The 18,527-nt window shown below is 38.6% G+C and overlaps 1 protein-coding gene across 2 annotated transcripts in view; it reads left to right on the top strand.

Moving 5' to 3' along the window:
- HS2ST1 (heparan sulfate 2-O-sulfotransferase 1) overlaps positions 1 to 18,527 on the top strand; it is a 154,013-nt gene that overhangs the window by 115,330 nt on the left and 20,156 nt on the right. For both annotated transcript variants that reach the window (XM_081088260.1, XM_081088259.1), the window contains exons 2-3: positions 7,372 to 7,610; positions 17,988 to 18,073. In XM_081088260.1, coding sequence (XP_080944386.1) covers positions 7,372 to 7,610; positions 17,988 to 18,073 — 325 coding nt within the window. The remainder of the gene's footprint in view (positions 1 to 7,371; positions 7,611 to 17,987; positions 18,074 to 18,527) is intronic.

The following is an 18,527-nucleotide window of genomic DNA, read 5'->3' as shown; positions in this document are numbered from 1 at the left end:
TATTACCTGGATGTTCTATGGGCACCTGAAATTCACTGTGTCCAAAAACTGATAATACCAGTTTTCCTTGCACTAACCCTGTGAATGTGTACGGAACCTATTTTTCCCTTGGTCTTGACCCCATATGTTCACCCAGGACCTCATTCTCAATTAAAATACCATTCTGATATTTCTGGAATTCTTCCAGAGATTTTTCACATGTGTTTAAAAAAGGACAAGCAAAATCTCCTCTACCTGCAAGCATCTACTTGGTCACATTTTTGGCCCCTGGGCACTCTCACCCATATACATTTCTTGGGTAGACACTGCCCATTTTTCTATGATTTCTCTTTGCTTACAATCCTTACTTGTCAGTAACCTCATAATTGCTCATGATAAAAATGCTTTCATGAACTATTATGAACAATTATAAACTTTAAGCAGTTAATTTTAAGTCCATGCTGTCCTAGAAATCATTTTTCTAGGAGTACTTATCTGGGGTCACCCCCTCACCCTACACTGCATGCCCATGGTTGGGCTTTAAGAGGAAGCCCTGAAATGCACAAGTCAACCTTTTTGAAGAGGGGGGTTCATGGTTTTCATTACATTCTCAAAGGAGTTCATGACCCAAAAATCATTATGAGCCACTAATGACTATTTTTGCTGTGTTCCATTATACATATATACATGGTTTAAATCTCTTACAAACAACCTTAGCTTATTATCTACATAAGTCGTAAAATTAATATGCCAATGTCTATGTTTTCTTCCTGTAATTATAGATATTGAAATTTGATCATTTTTCCTTAATGTTCTTTTCCTTTCTTCACCTTTTATCTAACTCTTGTATACTTTTTACTTTAACGTGCAGAAATTTCAGTATTTGAAGGCAAGGCAATTTATTGCTCTTTCCTTTTGTTGTTTCTTTTATCCCTCTAATACTAAACTGTTATCCATAGTACAGAAATACTACACTTTTTGAACATTTGTGAACTGTTTATTTTCTGCTGAGATCATTGCAAAATTGATCTTTGGTGGAGCAAGGAGGTTATATTCATGGGTCCTTTAATTTATATAAAACACATAGCTTATTCCTCTCTGTAAATTATTTAATGCATTGAACATTTAATTAAATGTTCAAAGAAACAAAGGTGTTACCCAAAACAGTAATCTTAAATGTTATAAAAAATTAGTCATTTAAAGATACACTAGTTAAAAAATATCTCTTCAGTTTTTCTGTAGTCTGATAAATATATACATACACATTTATGCAGATATACACACACATACATATACATACACATATAACTTTGTGACTTTAATGCTGTGTAGAATTTAGGTTGGTCTGTTTAATGCAATGTTCTATGCTTAGCTTGATCATTATATTCTTTTATTACATGAGGCCTTTAATGCACTATTATTGCTAGTATGCATGGTCTTTTAAAAGACTTGAATTTGTTGATCATCTGCCACATGGAAAAATTGGTTAAGTTAAGGTATGTGCCACTTTCAACAAGGAGCCCAGAAGACCTAGAATTGCCATGGTGTTCAGAGTCAGGCACATTTGTGCTAGTGTGGCCTGGCCTGCCTGTAATTTCATGACTTTCAGACTGCACCTCATGTTGTTTGTACACTATATACTTTGTGGTGGTTCTGAAATAGGTTGTATGGCAGTCTTTATAATTCATAAATCAAACATGATAAAACACTACTACTGCAAAATGCATCTTAACTGTTTTAAATATACTGCCTACTTTCTCAAAGTGCACTACAAACGTGCTGTAATAAAGCTTCCCCATTGATTTACAAGAGTCTCAGAGGAAGCTGTACTAAGTAGATGCAGAACATCTTTGGGGGGAAAAATTGGAACTATCAAATACTTAGTAAGTAAAGAATATGTCTATATTACAAGCAATCTTAGTAGTTTTAAGTAATGTCACAAAAGAAAATAGTTTAGCTTTAACAGTAGTTACTGTTATTGTTCAGCCAGCTGAGATTTGATTTTATAAACATATCACTAGCAAAAATTCTCTTAATTTTCCAAACTATTTTAATCTTTTATGTCGTTTTAGGCATTACACTGTGGTAGTAATTATTTTGTTTGTTTAAGCAGTAAAAATACTTGAAAAATAGAAAATTCATATATATGTAATTTAAATGAGGAAAGCAGTGACTCCATATTTGTACCTTTTCATATTTTAAGAAATTTTCAAAAATTGTATGAAATATACAGTTCATTAATTTAATACACATAGTTTAATTCACATAATGAACCAAGAACAGAGATTAATTTTGAAAAGATGTTAGTTTCATGGTTCAGGTGGAGTTTTAGCACCTTACAGAATAAAAATTCCACAGACTAAGTAATAACTTCTTTTAAAAAATATTTTTAATTAGTTAATTTTCAAAATAATTTTTGGGTCTAAAAATTTTAAGTGGGAACCAAGATGGCGGCATAGGTTAACGCCGGAGTTTGCTGCTTTGAACAACTACTTCAAAAGTGAAACTAAAAGACAGAACGGACATCACCCAAAACCACTGGAACGCTGGCTGAATGGAAGTCCTACAACTAGGAGGAAAGAGAAACGCATACGGACACTCAGAGGAGGCGCAGTGCTGAAGTCAAATTCTGAGGTGCGGAGTGCGCGGAGCGGGCTGGCGGCGGAGGGCGCGGTTGGCGTTTTCAATGGGGAGGGAGTCGCAGACTCTGAGCTCCACATCCGGGCGAGTCTTTAGGGACCCAGACTCAAACGGGAGAAGCGGGTCTGTCTGGCTACGGTCAGAGCGAGTGCAGCTTTCTCTCCGAGCTTTGCAGCGGGTGCTGGGACTCAGAGAGGCAGAGCCCCTGGGGACAGGACTGAGAGCCGCCATCACTGCTCTCTCCGGCCCACCCTGTTGATACTGTGCGACCCGCCCCGCCCAAGCCCTGCACAGAGGCATTTGCCAGATAGCCTCAGGCAAACGCCAGATTAGCACCTCCCTAGAGGACAGAAGTTCTCTCACTGCTGACACAGCTGATTCTCACAGCCACTTGGCCTGGAGGTCAAACCCTCCCTGGAATTAGCTACAACAATCAAGATTTAACTATAAAACCACGAACAAAGACCACTAGGGGGTGCACCAAGGAAGCATAACAAAATGCGGAGACAAAGAAACAGGACAAAATTGTCAATGGAAGATCTAGAGTTCAGAACCACACTTTTAAGGTCTCTCAAGAACTGTTTAGAAGCCGCCGATAAACTTAATGAGATCTACAAGAAAACTAATGAGACCCTCGATGTTATATTGGGGAATCAACTAGAAATTAAGCATACACTGACTGAAATAAAGAATATTATACAGACTCCCGACAGCAGACCAGAGGAGCGCAAGAATCAAGTCAATGATTTGAAATGCGAGGAAGCAAAAAACACCCAACCGGAAAAGCAAAATGAAAAAAGAATCCAAAAATGCGAGGATAGTGTAAGGAGCCTCTGGGACAGCTTCAGGCGTACCAACATCAGAATTATAGGGGTGCCAGAAGATGAGAGAGAGCAAGATATTAAAAACCTATTTGAAGAAATAATGACAGAAGACTTCCCTCACCTGGTGAAAGAAATGGACTTACAGGTCCAAGAAGCGCGGAGAACCCCAAACAAAAGGAATCCAAAGAGGACCACACCAAGACACATCATAATTAAAATGCCAAGAGCAAAAGATAAAGAGAGAATCTTAAAAACAGCAAGAGAAAGAAACTCAGTTACCTACAAGGGAATACCCATACGACTGTCAGCTGATTTCTCAACAGAAACTTTGCAGGCCAGAAGGGAGTGGCAAGAAATATTCAAAGTGATGAATACCAAGAACCTACAACCAAGATTACTTTATCCAGCAAAGCTATCATTCAGAATTGAAGGTCAGATAAAGAGCTTCACAGATAAGGAAAAGCTAAAGGAGTTCATCACCACCAAATCAGGATTATATGAAATGCTGAAAGGTATCCTTTAAGAAGAGGAAGAGGAAGAAAAAGGTAAAGATACAAATTATGAACAACAAATATGCATCTATCAACAAGTGAATCTAAGAATCAAGTGAATAAATAATCCGATGAACAGAATGAACTGGTGATTATAATAGAATGAGGGACATAGAAAGGGAATGGACTGACTATTCTTGGGGGGGAAAGGGGTGTGGGAGATGCGGGAAGAGACTGGACAAAAATCGTGCACCTATGGATGAGGACAGTGGGTGGGGAGTGAGGGCGGAGGGTGGGGTGGGAACTGGGAGGAGGGGAGTTATGGGGGGAAAAAAGAGGAACAAATGTAATAATCTGAACAATAAAGATTTAATTATTAAAAAAAAAAAAAAATTTTAAGTGGAAGAATAATTACAGAAACTTTTAATATTGTAGTTTTTCTGTAATCTTTATGTTTTCTATAGGTCAAATGGATATCCATTTGTGAAATAACATAAAATCTGCTTTTCTAAATACTTAATTTCAGAAAAACTAGGGAAAGTAAACTAGCATTGTTGATAACAGGCAAATCTTAATTTTAAAGGCAGCTTCAGGCATATCTGGGCTGCTGGAGAAAGCCCTCACATCTCTGTCAACACTTGAGTGACAGCAGCATGTTTTATTTCTCTCAGTAGAAAAAGGAGGGTGTGTAGACATAACAATACCTTAGTAGTTTGGGCTATGATGACAGTTTAAAGTTGTTTGGAAGATAAAATTGTTTAAAAAATTATTTAATATAATTATGTACATAGGCTCTCATAAACACTTGCTCAGTTTAATTTGGGACAATTTCCAAATCCTTTGTAGATGCATCATATGCTACTTTGATTTATAGGTTCATTTGGAAAGCCCTGTCAATCTGAAAAATATTATGTTTTCTAAAATGTGGTATGTGCTTCTTAGAAGTCTGTCCTGTTTCTTTTTCTTTGCATTGCTGCTTCTTTCTGTGGATTATCTTTTTCTACTTGCTCCTTAAGAGTTGGTATTTCCTTAGATTCTATCTTAGCATCTCTTCCCATACTACATATTTTAGATTATTAGGCAATTTCATCCATTCCCATGGTTTTCCCAGATTTCTTCTACTTGAACCATTATTCTCAACTCTCAGCCTATCTGCCCACTTACCTATATAATATCTCCTGACGTCTCAGGCAGTCCAAAGGTATGTTTAACATTAAGCTCATCTTTCTCCTCACATTTCCATCCAACTGTCCAAAGGGGGGGGGGGGAATGATACATATATATGCATATACATCTAGAATATAGGTGCTTCTCTTCTTGTTTTGCAAAGCCCACTGCTAATAATCAGTAGGTCTGGAACTTTAGTTCAAGTCTTCTGAATGTGAATCCTCCGCTCAGAATGTGCTCTCTGTAATATGGTGACCTTATTTTCTGAACCAAAATTTAAGATTTGTGGTCCAACAATATTGGAAGCCTGAATTTGTTACTATAATTATAGCACATTGCTTTTTCATGTCACTATTAATTCATAGGCATTATGGTGGACAGACGCTAATAACAATACATATATAATGTAAAGTTGCAATTATGATAAGTACAAGACATTGTATGAGGTACACTGTGCATACATACATGCCAGTGTATACTTTGACCTAGTTAGGGAGAGCAGGTAATGTTTTCCTTGCAAGTGATGATTAAATTCAATGTGAAGGTTGAGGAATTCACCAGGCAGGATTGGGATAGAGAGAGAATGGAAAAGTGTTTAATTTAAGGAAGGTGCAATAGCTTACACAAAGATCCGGTGATTGTAGGTGCATACTATGTGTAAGCAGCTATTTCTGTGCAAAGAAATTTGCAGTCTTGTTAGAGATTTACTTCCTTCATTTCTTCCTTCCCTCTTTCTTGCTCTCTTCCTCTAAAAAATATTTGAAACTGAACTTTCTATTAAATTGGGAGTAGTAGAAAGCAAAATGTCATTGCTTTTAAACTACGTGGTAGACAGGGATTTGAATTAGAGGAACCATGGGGTTTCAGGAATAAACATAGCCAGGATTTATCTGTAATGCAACACCAAAAAGAAAAAGGTTTTGTGATGGTGTTATTTCCACTCTTCTTACCCAAAAATCAAAATCAGCACTTATAATCTGTGGAGAGTGGCTACAGCATTTGGACAGGTTTAAGGCTTGGGACTAATGAGAGGGCACAATCCTCTCATGGGAAAGCCATGTGCAAGTCCCAGCACAATTATAGCCAAAGGCTATAGTTGTAAGCTTGACCTTATGGTCCGAATCTGTGGTCCCAGGAGGCTGAGTGATGTGGACTTGATAGAGTTCAGGTGCATGTAATTGAGTAAGATTTGAAACCCGCGAGAGCATTGTAAATATCTTGACCATGCTCTTACTTTGCGTAGTGGAAATCTGGCACTGTCTCTCTAATCAGAGGGCAACATCCCACCTAGCCCTAGCTTTATTCTCTTGTCTATCTTTTCTAATCCTTCACCGCCGCCCCCGCTACCCCCACCCTGCCACTCAGGTTCACCCATGGCTGTGCTGGCATGGCACAATAATCATTGCCCTAATACCTTTTGATAAATCAGGGAATAACTAAATCCCAAATAGTAAATTTCAAATCTTTGCTTACATTTTAAGTGGATGTATTTTTAAGTGCATTTTTTACTATAAAATGTAGTATTCCATATCATCTTTGTGTGTTTGAGAATTAGGGCAAGCTGTGGAAATTCTATTAGACTATAAAGTGACTTTTGAACTACACTGAAGGACTCTCTGGTCTGTGGTATTCTTTTATTCTGTTTTATATGTATACTAGAGACCCGGTGCATGAATTTGTGCACCAGTGGGGTCCCTCGGCCCGGCCTGCGGGATTGGGCCGAAACTGGCTCTCCAACATCCCTCGAGGGGTCCCAGATTGCGAGAGGGCACAGGCCAGGCTGAGGTACCCCACCGGTGAACAGTCAGGGCTGGGGAGGGATGTGGGAGGGACCATGGGAGGGCCTGTCTTGTTCAGTCCTGATCAGCCGGACCACAGCAGCAAGCTAATCTAACGGTTGGAGCGTCAGGCCCCTGGTGGTCAGTGCACATCATAGCAACTGGTCGACTGGCTGACTGTCTGCCCCCTGGTGATCAGTGCACATCATAGCGAGCAGTTGAGCATCCTTAGCATATCATTAGCATATTACGCTTTGGTTGAATGGCTGACTGGACGACCAGACACTTAGCATATTAGGCTTTTATTATATAGGATGTATCATCCTTCAAAGGTAGTTCTGATGTTTGGCCCTCCAAACATTTCCTCATCTGCTCTTACCCAATTCTTGGAAAAGAACATTATATTCCAGGTGTAGGAAATTATTTTCAGTGTTTCATAACTTCCTTATTGTCTCTTTAAAAACTGGAGTTTTTCTCTGTTTTTCTTTGCAGAAAGGGCTATTGCAAGACATGAAGTCCGAGAAATTGAGCAGCGTCATACAATGGATGGCCCTCGGCAAGATGCAGCTTTAGATGAGGAAGATGACATGGTGATCATTTATAACAGAGTCCCCAAAACCGCAAGCACCTCTTTTACCAATATTGCCTATGACCTGTGTGCAAAGAATAAATACCATGTTCTTCATATCAACACTACCAAAAATAATCCAGTGATGTCACTACAAGATCAGGTAAGCACAACTTAAGGAATACATGTTGTATTTCAAGGGACAAAGCATTTTAAGGGATATGTGTGCTGATCCCAATGAATTGTAATCTGTTGGGGGAAGAGATCAACCACATTCTTTTGTAATTTTACTTTCTTCACATTTCCTTGCATATGGTATGTATTCATATATATATGAAATAAATGAATTAATAGCTTGAATTTTCTAAGATAAAATTGCTGCTCTTCAATATGGTATTCTTTTTAAAATATACAATATTGTTAGCAAGATATTGTGCAATAAAAAACATTGTATTTTCTCAACTTATGATACAGAAATCTTTATTTGATGAAAACCTGTATTCTCTATTGCTCAATTTTGTGAATTTCATACTATCTTTACTAGTAATTTATGTAAATACTAGAGGCCCAGTGCATGAAATTCGTGCATTCAGTGGGGGGTGGGTCCCTCAGCCTGGATTGCAAGAGGGCACAGGCCAGGCCAAGGGATCCCACCACTGCACGATTGGGGCCAGGGAGGGATGTGGGAGGTTGGCCAGCTGGGGAGGGACTGTGGGAGGGCTCCAGGGCATGTCTGGCCTGTCTCGCTCCATCCAGATCAACTGGACCCCACCAGCAAGCTAACCTACCAGTTGGAGCATCTGCCCCCTGGTGGTCAGTGCACATCACAGTGAGCGGTTGAGCGGCCTTAGCATATCATTTGCATATTACACTTTGGTTGAACGGATGACTGGACACTTAGCATATTAGGCTTTTATTATATAGGATTAGTTATAAACTTTTGAAAAACAGGAATTGTGGCTTATATTTTAACATAATCTTGCCTTTTAAGTTGTCGGGAAACTTTAGATAAACAGATGGATAGGTAATTTTTTGGAATAGTTTTAAGAAAAGTGGAGGAAATTATCTTAAGAGATTTATTCGGCTCTTTATCAGTAATAGCACATATTTTCTCCATACCTGGAGTTCTAAATAAACTAGAGGCCCAGTGCAGGTGCACGAATTTGTTCACAGGTGGGGTTCCTCAGCCTGGCCAGTGATCAGGGCTGATCAGGGGGGCCGACCGGCCATGGGGAGGGGCCGGCTAGGGGGAGGGTCTGTGGGAAGTTGGCTGTGAGAGTGCACTGATCACCAGGGGGCAGCTCCAGTGTTGCATGTCTGCCCCCTGGTGGTCAGTGAGCATCATAGCAACCGGTCGGCTGGTCGTTCGGTTGCTTAGGCTTTTATATATATATATATAGATAAAAGTTCTTTCTACAAGTATTGAAGAAAATGGGTATTGGGTTTCATGTGAAGAAGAGATAATATTTGAAATACTATCTAGGATTAAACACCATATTGGGGTAGCCTTATTAGAAAGGTATTTGTGATACTTATATAGTTAGAATGTCTCCATTTGAAAATATCTGTACTTGTTTTATTCGTTGCAGAATTGACTTTGTTATCCCATTATTTAGCATTTCTATAATCCTTACTCTGACGCAAGAGAATAACATTGATACTCAAGGTTAATGTTCACTTTCTTGCTTGAGAGCTGTTTCTAAAAGTCAATAGTATATGGAATATCATCTGTCCATGTAATTCTTGGCTCTCTGCAGCATCCTCAATTACTCTTTTTCATAGAACCAAAAATCTACATCTGTCAGCCAAACCAAATAACTACTCTATAAATTGGAAGGAACATGAGCATATTTAGTTAAGTGGGTCATAAAAACTATTATGTAATATTGTATATCTAAAGGAAAGTATACTAAATAATCAGTTTTTAATACAGCATGTAGTATATTTTAAATCTATTTGCATGATTGCTTTTCAGAATATATCTTGGTTTAAAAGGAACATTTCTTAATGCTCATATAATTTTAGATTTCTTTAATAGTATTTTTTAGGAAGATAAAGTTAGCTTGCTTGTTCAATTTTTAGAATTGTTTTGTGTCCAGCATTACAGAGTTCTCTGACAGCTATGAGATGTCTGACAATGCATCTACCATTTTTTCAGGAAACATAAATCTACAGAAGCTTACCACATATGACATTTATAGGCATCATGTAGTGATACATTTTCCCAGTTGCATTTGGATGAGATAAAACTATTTTCTTTCAATAGCTTGTTAGTGATAGAGAAGGAAAAAAAAGAGAAAAAAAACAGCAGAAGAGAAGCATAAACACTATCTTAAAAGCAATTGGATTACATAATGACCAACACTTAAAATATGTTTATGTGGGGAGAGTAAAGGAATAGTCTTAATCATTAGCCACATACTTCAACATGGCAGCTGGTAGCTGAGAACCTGCTCTTAATTAGGAATGGCATATACACCAAATGTTCTCTAATGCACCATATCTAAATTACTGACTGGTCTCTTGCTCTGTACAGAAACAGTTGTTCAAACAAGTTACAGTTACTACTTCTCTCTCCTGGGCATGACATATTAGATAGCATTTTTATTTCACATTCAATCTAGTAAACTTTATTTAAATATAAACTTCTAAATTATACTATTAGATGCTTTGATAATATTTTTAAGTGTTCTCTGAACCCTATTTTGCATAACATAATTTGATTTTCATGCCATATTTTTGTTCTTGTGTACTATCCTCAACTGCTTTATTATTCAAATAGGAATTAAATTCTCTTCTTTCTTCTCTGAGAAATCGTTTCTAATCAATATTTGACTGAAGTGAGACTTAAAAGATTAGATTTTATTAAATATGCCATTGTTTCAATCTTTCATTTAAAGCCCAGTTTACTCATAAGCTTAGGTGACCACTCCATCCCCCTCTAACCTTAGGAGTTCGATCTGCTTAATGCCTGCAGTTAGCCCTAGCTCTTTCCCAGATTTATTTCGTACATAATGTACTAGATACTGTGCTAAAATGCTTACATGTGTAATTACTTCTTTCAAAAATTTTAGAGGCAAAGCCCAAATATTTTTAGTCTAGTTGAAAACTATTAAATATGGGATAGTTATACATATTCTGCTATTTAAGAAACAGTTGTTAACTCTGCTTTTAAGTTTTCATTGACTATGTAACATATGCAGAGATTATGCTAAGGCTTGGAATAAAAAGCAAGGGCATATCTTTCAGGGAGCTTATTTATGATTTATTCAAGAGTGTAAAGCATAGACACAGAAACTTGAACAATGTTCAAAGAAAACATCAATATATGGTGTTCTCACAAAAAGGTTTAACCAAAAATATTTCTCACCCAAATGTTTAACCTGGATCTTATCTTGAGGTAACAGGTCTGTGTTGTAGAATATTCTCTAGAACAGTGGTTCTCAACCTTCTGGTCCTTTAAATACAGTTCCTCATGTTGTGACCCAACCATAAAATTATTTTCGTTGCTACTTCATAACTGTAATGTTGCTACTGTTATGAATCGTAATGTAAATATCTGATATGCAGGATGGTCTTAGGTGACCCCTGTGAAAGGGTCGTTTGACCGCCAAAGGAGTCGCAACCCACAGGTTGAGAACTGCTACTCTAGAACAACTGTTCTGAACTCTTCTGAAAATGTCAGTGTCGTGACAACCAAAGAAAAGTATGGGTTGTTGGGGGTGGGATGGAATAGTCTTCTCTACACAAGAGGAGACTAAGGAGACATGAAAACCAAAAGTAATGTGTGATCTGTGATTGGATCCTTGATCAAAGGTGCCTGCCACTTGCTTTCAAACGATTCAGGAAAAATTGTGTGTGTGTGTGTGTGTATCTATATCTATATTTATATACCTATACCTATACCTATACCTATATCTATATATCTATATCTATATCTATATCTATGTCTATATCTATCTATGTCTATATCTATACCTATATCTATACCTATCCCTATATCTAGGTTCTTTCAACTTTTCTGTAGATAAGGAATTTTTTAAAATTAAGAAGTTGGGATAAAATAAGAGAAAGTAAAAATGAGGAGACTAAAAGATAAACATGAAAACAAGGCATGAGAATACTAAGTAATAAGAATAAGGCAGACTCAGTCGTGAGGGGTATGTTTTTGAGATGGGCTTTACTCAGTTAATAGACAGGAACTGGCAGGAGACAAGTACTCAATCAGTTGTTCTACTTGGAAAATTAAGTTTACTCTGCTATCATGAAAATACCTCTACATTAAAGAACATATTGTCTTTAAAGTAACAATGTCAAATTGTAAGTGGTACCAGTCTTTTATGATATTACTCAATTCTTTCTGTTCTCATGTATTTAGGTCTGTGACTGCATTTTACCCCTTTCTGTAAGACATTGAAAATAATGTAGAATTTGCATTCTGTGTAGGACAACATAGTAATTTTTTGTTCTTTAATTCACCGTTTAGCCAACTTCTGTTCATTTGCATTGGATCTTATGGCTTGATATTAGTTGTACACACTGCTTTTTCAGCACAGCACTTTAGATGAGTGCTTCTCAATCTATAATGTATATCTAATCACCGATTAAAATGCAGATTCTGATTCAGAAGGACTAAGATGCAGCCTGATATGTTGAGTTTCTAAAAAGCTTCTGTTGTGTTGAAACCTTCTTAGAAGGTAATCTGAAATCAGCCTCCATACGTGGAGGGCTGGGAGAGACAGAAGGCCTTAACTGGGTTTAGTCATATACAGTCCAGATAGTCTCATCACCACATTCTGTCGCAAGGCTGTGTCCTTGGTCAGCTTCTAACACAGGGAAGGCAAGCAGAGCACACATTCCAAGGACAGGGGAGAGAGTGGGAGCTTCCAGTTGCCCCTGTCCAGTTTGTGGGCCAAACCAGCAGTCATGTCTTCTTGATGACCTTCCCCATCGGCTCCCACTGATGTCAAAACCGATGCTTCTGGGCCTTGAACCACAGTTGGAATAGCAAAGATCTAGAACATGATTCTCAGTGGGGTTATGGGAACATGTGTATTATAATCTTCTCAGGGTGGTGAGGTACTTATATTCTACCTACCCAAGAAAATCCAAATTCCTTACGTAGACCAATGAGCCCTTTTTGGTCAAGTCCTTCTCTGCTCTCACCGCTTATTTACCAGCCACACTGGCTTTTTGGATCATTGAATATGCCAAGCCATTTACATTTAAAGTAGTGGTTCTCAACCTTCCTAATGCCGCGACCCTTTAATACAGTTCCTCATGTTGTGATGACCCCCAATTTCATTGTTACAAATTGAACATAATTAAAGCATAGTGATTAATCACAAAAACAATATGTAATTATATATGTGTTTTCCGATGGTCTAGGCGACCCCTTGAAAGAGTCGTTCGACCCCCAAAGGGGTCGCAACCCACAGGTTGAGAACCGCTGATTTAAAGGCCTCTCCACTTACCATTTCCTTATAGAATGACTTCTGACTCCATGATCTGTCTCATGTTATCCATTTAAGGTTTCAGCTTAAATGGCATTCTCTTAGTAAAATCCTACTTAGTCACCATACATATAATATGTCTATTTTATATATATAAAATGCCTCTTCCAAGTTATTGTGTACCATCAGTCTTTCTGTATCTTTCCTATTATTTGCTGATTTATTTGTTTATTGTCTGTCTTTTCCTCTGTTATAATATAAGGAACTTGTCTGTCTTGTTCAGCACTATATCTCCATGCTTAAGAACAGTGCCTGAGGCATAGTAGACATTGCATAACTTTTTTGTTAAATGAATGAACCAGCTATGATTCTGAAAGTCATTCTTAGCTGAGCATGATACCATGATGATAATTACTGCAAAGCGAGCCCCTTTGATTGAGGGTAATAATATACTCTAACCTTAATTCAGGTGGTTGAGAACACCCCAGCCCACCTTCCCACAAAAAAGGGTTCAATAACACAGTTTTGAACTATAGTGAAGATAATTTATGCAGTTGTTGCTGACCTTTCTTATATTTTTATCTAACAATTACTGTTTTTCTCTTTGTATATAAAACTTCTCCAGTTTAGTCTCATAAAACTACCCACGCTGTGCAATGAATCTTTATTTTAAGTATGTAAATGAGTAGGACTTCAGTATATAGTAATCACCCAAGTTAATAGTATTCATTAAATAGGTAGTTATTAAAAAGTTGAAATGTGGCCAGGATGTTCAGAATGGCATTTTTACTTTTAGATAGTGAAAACAAGTTCTTTTGTGATCACAGATAATCATAATGTTGAGATTAATCTTATTAAGAATAGGTCTAGATATACACTGTTAGCAAGATGGTGCTTTCTCAGCTTTTTCCTGCAGCACTGGTTCAGGTCTGATTCAACTAGCAAATAAATCACAGCACTGCTCCCCACGTTGCTTGTGTTTTCCCTGAAGGTCTTCTCTGATTACTTGCTAGCCTGACTCTGCTCAGTTATAAAATCTGACAAAAATCACAGTTTGGTGGCTATCATCAACAAATCAACAAATGACAAGTGCTGGCGGGGATGTGGAGAAAAAGGAACCCTCGTGCACTGCTGGTGGGAATGCAGACTGGTGCAGCCACTGTGGAGAACAGTATGGAGTTTCCTCAAAAAATTAAAAATGGAACTCCCATTTGACCCAGTAATCCAACTCCTAGGACTATAGCCCAAGAAACCAGGAACACCTATCAGAAAGGGTATATGCACCCCTATGTTCATAGCAGCACAATTCACCATAGCTAAGATTTGGAAACAGCCTAAGTGGCCATTAACAGATGAGTAGATTAAAAAACTGTGGTACATCTACACAGTGGAATACTACGCCGCTATAAAGGAACTTTTACCATTTGCAACAGCAGGGATGGAACTGGAGAGTATTATGCTAAGCTAAATAAGCCAGTTGGAGAAAGATAAATACCACATGATCTCACTCATATGTGGGATATAATGATCAACATAAACTGATGAACAAAAATAGATCCAGAGACAAATGGCAGGGGAGACGGGGTGTTAGAGATCAACCAAAGGACTTGTATGCATGCATATTAGCACAACCAATGGACACAGACACTAGTGGGGTGGGGGCTTGCCCTTGGGGGTGGGAGTGGCCGGGGTGGGGGGTCAATTGGGAAAAAAAGAGACATATGTAATACTTTAAACAAACAAACAAAAAAAAATCACAGTTCAGGATCTGCTCTAGGCTAGGCATGAAAACATCTCTTTTCATCTACTGTATCTAACTACTACTGCTGAAACATCCTTCTTGATAGCCTATTTTAATCAGAGTATGGAAATTCTCTTTGAATAAAGTCACTGTGGTGACTATTTTTCTCCCCCAAGCCAGTTTAGTGTCTTCAGTCTCCTTAACTTCATTTGATACTTTTAGTTTTGCTCCTTTTTGTCTGTCACTTTACCTTCATTAGTGCCAAGTACAATAAGAATCCATTAAAAACCAAGTAGAAGCTTGTTCACCTACTCTCCATTTCCCTTTACTCCTCTGTGCTCCAGAGCTTTATCTCAAGGTCTTGGGCAGAATGCTGCACTGTAGAGAAAAAAACAAAAACAAAACAGAAGAAATACTGAAAGACAAGGTAAGTGGTATAGGAGAAGTGAGGAGGCAGAAAGTGATGGAGCAGGAACTGAAACTAGACTGAATAAAGGTGAAGAGAGGAGAGACAGGGAAAATTCAGGAGAAATACGAGAAATATTTAACAGTAGAGGCCCGGTGCACAAACTTCTTGCACGGGGGAGTGGGGGTCCCTCAGCCCAGCCTGCACCCTCTCGCAGTCCGGGAGCCCTCAAGGGATGACCTGCTGATGGTAGTTGGACATCCTAGCGCTGCTGCGGAGACGGGAGAGGCTCCCACCACTGCCGCTGCGCTTGCTGGCTGTGAGACCAGCTTCTGGCTGAACTGTGGGAGCACACTGACCATCAGGGGGCAACTCCTGTGTTGAGCGTCTGCCCCCTGGTGGTCAGTGCGCATCATAGCGACCGGTCATTCCACCATCAGGCCGAAACTGGTTCTCCGACATCTCTGAAGGGGTCCCAGATTGCAAGAGGGCGCAGGCCAGTCTGAGGGACCCCACCGGTGCACGATTGTGGCTGGGGAGGAACTCGGGAGGTTGGCCAGCTGGGGACGGACCGTGGGAGGGCTCCAGAGTGTGTCCGGCCTGTCTCGCTCAGTCCTGATTGGACAGACCCCAGCAGCAACCTAACCTACCGGTAGGAGCATCTTCCCCCTGGTGGTCAGTGCATGTCATAGCGACTGGTCGATTGGTCAACTCTCTGGCCCCTGGTGGTCAGTGCACATCATAGCGAGCGGTTGAGTGGCCTTAGCATATCATTAGCATATTACGCTTTGATTGGTTGAATGGCCGACCAAATGACCAGACACTTAGCATATTAGGCTTTTATTATATAGGATGGCTAAAAGGAGAAGTGGCTAAATAAATACTTTGAAAAGAAAAACTGAACATACTGTTCTTCAAAGAGGGTTATTTAGTTCGTTATGACCTTGGATGTCACTTTGAAAGAAGAGGTTAGAATGGTATAGACTTGCAGTAGTATGTAAATGCTCAACTATTCTCCAGATCAGTCTGAAGAGCTGCTTTAACCTTATTGACATCATTTGTTTGCTTAGCACTTTTTTCTTTCCTATAGAGGGAAGGTAAATCTCCGCTCAGCATCTTTTGAGTTATTGCAAATTGTAAGTCAGCCACAGTTTTATTAATGAGACTTTAACATATTGCCTTAGTTGAATGTTGATGAGATGGAAAAAATACATATGCATCAAGTATGTAGTCTTCAGTATTCTATCAGTTGGGGATTAAAGAAAGATTCTGAATCTTTTGGAGATTTTAGCAATGGGTGTTGTTAAAAGTCTCAACAATAAGCCACCTGAATTTACCTCAGAATGAAGTTGGGAAATAAAACGCAAAGTCCTGCATAGATAGTTAAACCACGTATCTTAGTTTTGACTGGCAATCTTCAGCAACCCCTGAGTTTACCCAAGACAATAAAATGGGCAAGAATAAGTCAGTGGTCACTGATGAAAAATGGTTGTCCAGGATGAGAGTAGTGAACAGGGTGGTTTGGAAGTTGAGATTGTAGTGAATGTACTGAGGAAAATAAGCAATTGAGAGAGAGAGAGAGAGAGAGAGAGAGAGAGAGAGAGAGAGAGAGATATCAACAGAACTTTGAGTTTTTGGAGGTCAAAGAGTTTTAATGATTGGATTTGAGGGGTTTTCTTAGTAGATAAAACCTGACATTCTCCAGTCTAAGTTTTTAAATCAGAATCAGGATATGAAGGATGACTACTCGCTTTTCCTTTCAAATCCTTCTGGTTGTTTTGTTGTTGTTTTCACGCCTTATATAAATTGGACAGTTAAATTAAGGAAATTAGCTGGCAGTGTAGAGTTACCTGTGACCTCTTGCTGCATGGGACAACACTCAATCCACTGACCCATACCGGCTGGGCAAATTTTTAAAATATATTTGCCAAGACTTTTTCATATTAACTAATCTTTTGTATACTTTTAATTCTATTAAATTAAAGGAGTAATTAGCTTTTAAAAAATTTTACCTATATCACATCTCTAATTTTATCTTTTATCAACAAACTTATGATATCTGCTCTTAACTCTTTAAAGTCTTCTGATAATTACCATGTTTTCTTTAATCATTTTGATTTAGTAATTTTTTGATTTTTTGAGTTGTTAATAAAAATGATTTTTTAGGAATAACAGGTTTCTAAGAAGAAAACAGATTTGCCTAGAATCTTCCTATATTACAGTGCTGCCTGCTTCATCATGTTGTAACAAATAAGGCAAAATTCAGGGGTCCTGGTAGAACACAAAACATACTCGGGAGCCAGGAAGCAAGACAAATGTCTTTACTCCTGCAGGAGGGTGCTCACGCACATGGTCTGGAAGCACACCACTGAGCAGGTGGGCTGCTCGCTTTTTAATCCAGACGCCCATGACCTGTCTCTCACTCTTGATTGGAGCGCAGGCCCACAGTCTTTCATGATTGGCTAATTCAAAGGTAGGGGTTGGCCTTTGCCGTTTCAGGATGGCAGCCCCCAGGGGAGCTGCAAGTCATGCGGCCAACATGGTGGCTGCCAAGTCACATGAGCCAAAATGGTGGCTGTGTAAACTGTTCTTTGACAGAAAAGATGATTTGTTTATTCTCACAGTGTGTGTTTGTGCCACCCTCCCTCATCCCATGTGAATGTCTTCACTGTACAGCATTGTGAATGTTTGCATTGTGCGATGCATTTTTAGGGTCTTCTTTCCCTCTTTTCTGACTGTGGTGATAGCTCTGTTGATGATGAATTAGTAGTTGCAGATCACACTATACTTTTCGTAGTTAGAAAGCTGTGTTTTAAGCTCTGTAATTGTCCAACTACAGTTGTGATTGGTTTTAAATGCCTACATGCAAAGTAGTTTACTATCATTGAACTTCATTTTCTTTAAATTACACGTAAGTAATGAGTGTGTCCTCCTGTTTAGGTACGCTTTGTGAAGAACATCACTTCCTGGAAAGAGATGAAACCCGGGTTTTATCATGGACACATTTCTTATTTGGACTTTGCAAAGTAAGTTATACCTAAAATGACACGCCAAAGAATACTGTGTACTTTAGCAACCTAAAAAGGAATAAATTCATTAAATTGTTAGGATTATGACTAAAAAATAAAAGTACTGGCTTGCCTTTGACACTTTTAGTTATGTAATTTAAATATACCTTCTAGTGTTTTACTGCCCTCTAGTGTTCATAAATTGATAATTGTGAATATTAATTTCAGAAATTTGAGGTAAATTTAGGTAATACTCTTTAAAGTTATTTATCATCATTACATTTATGTTTCTTGTCCAACCAAATAAAACTATTTTAGGAAACCTCAAGTTTTAACCTAGAGGCCAATCAGAATATGGCTTACCATTGGCTGAGAACGAGAAAGCAGAGAAGTCAATCCTTAGTTAATGGTGCCCTGTGCTTCTGCTGCTCAGCCAGGACCAGGGAGTGTGCACGTTCCCTGGGGCTGCCCT

The sequence above is a fragment of the Myotis nattereri genome (assembly GCF_964212035.1).
Source record: "Myotis nattereri genome assembly, chromosome: 3".
NCBI lineage: Eukaryota > Metazoa > Chordata > Mammalia > Chiroptera > Vespertilionidae > Myotis > Myotis nattereri.
This window is presented reverse-complemented; position numbering and strand designations above follow the sequence as displayed.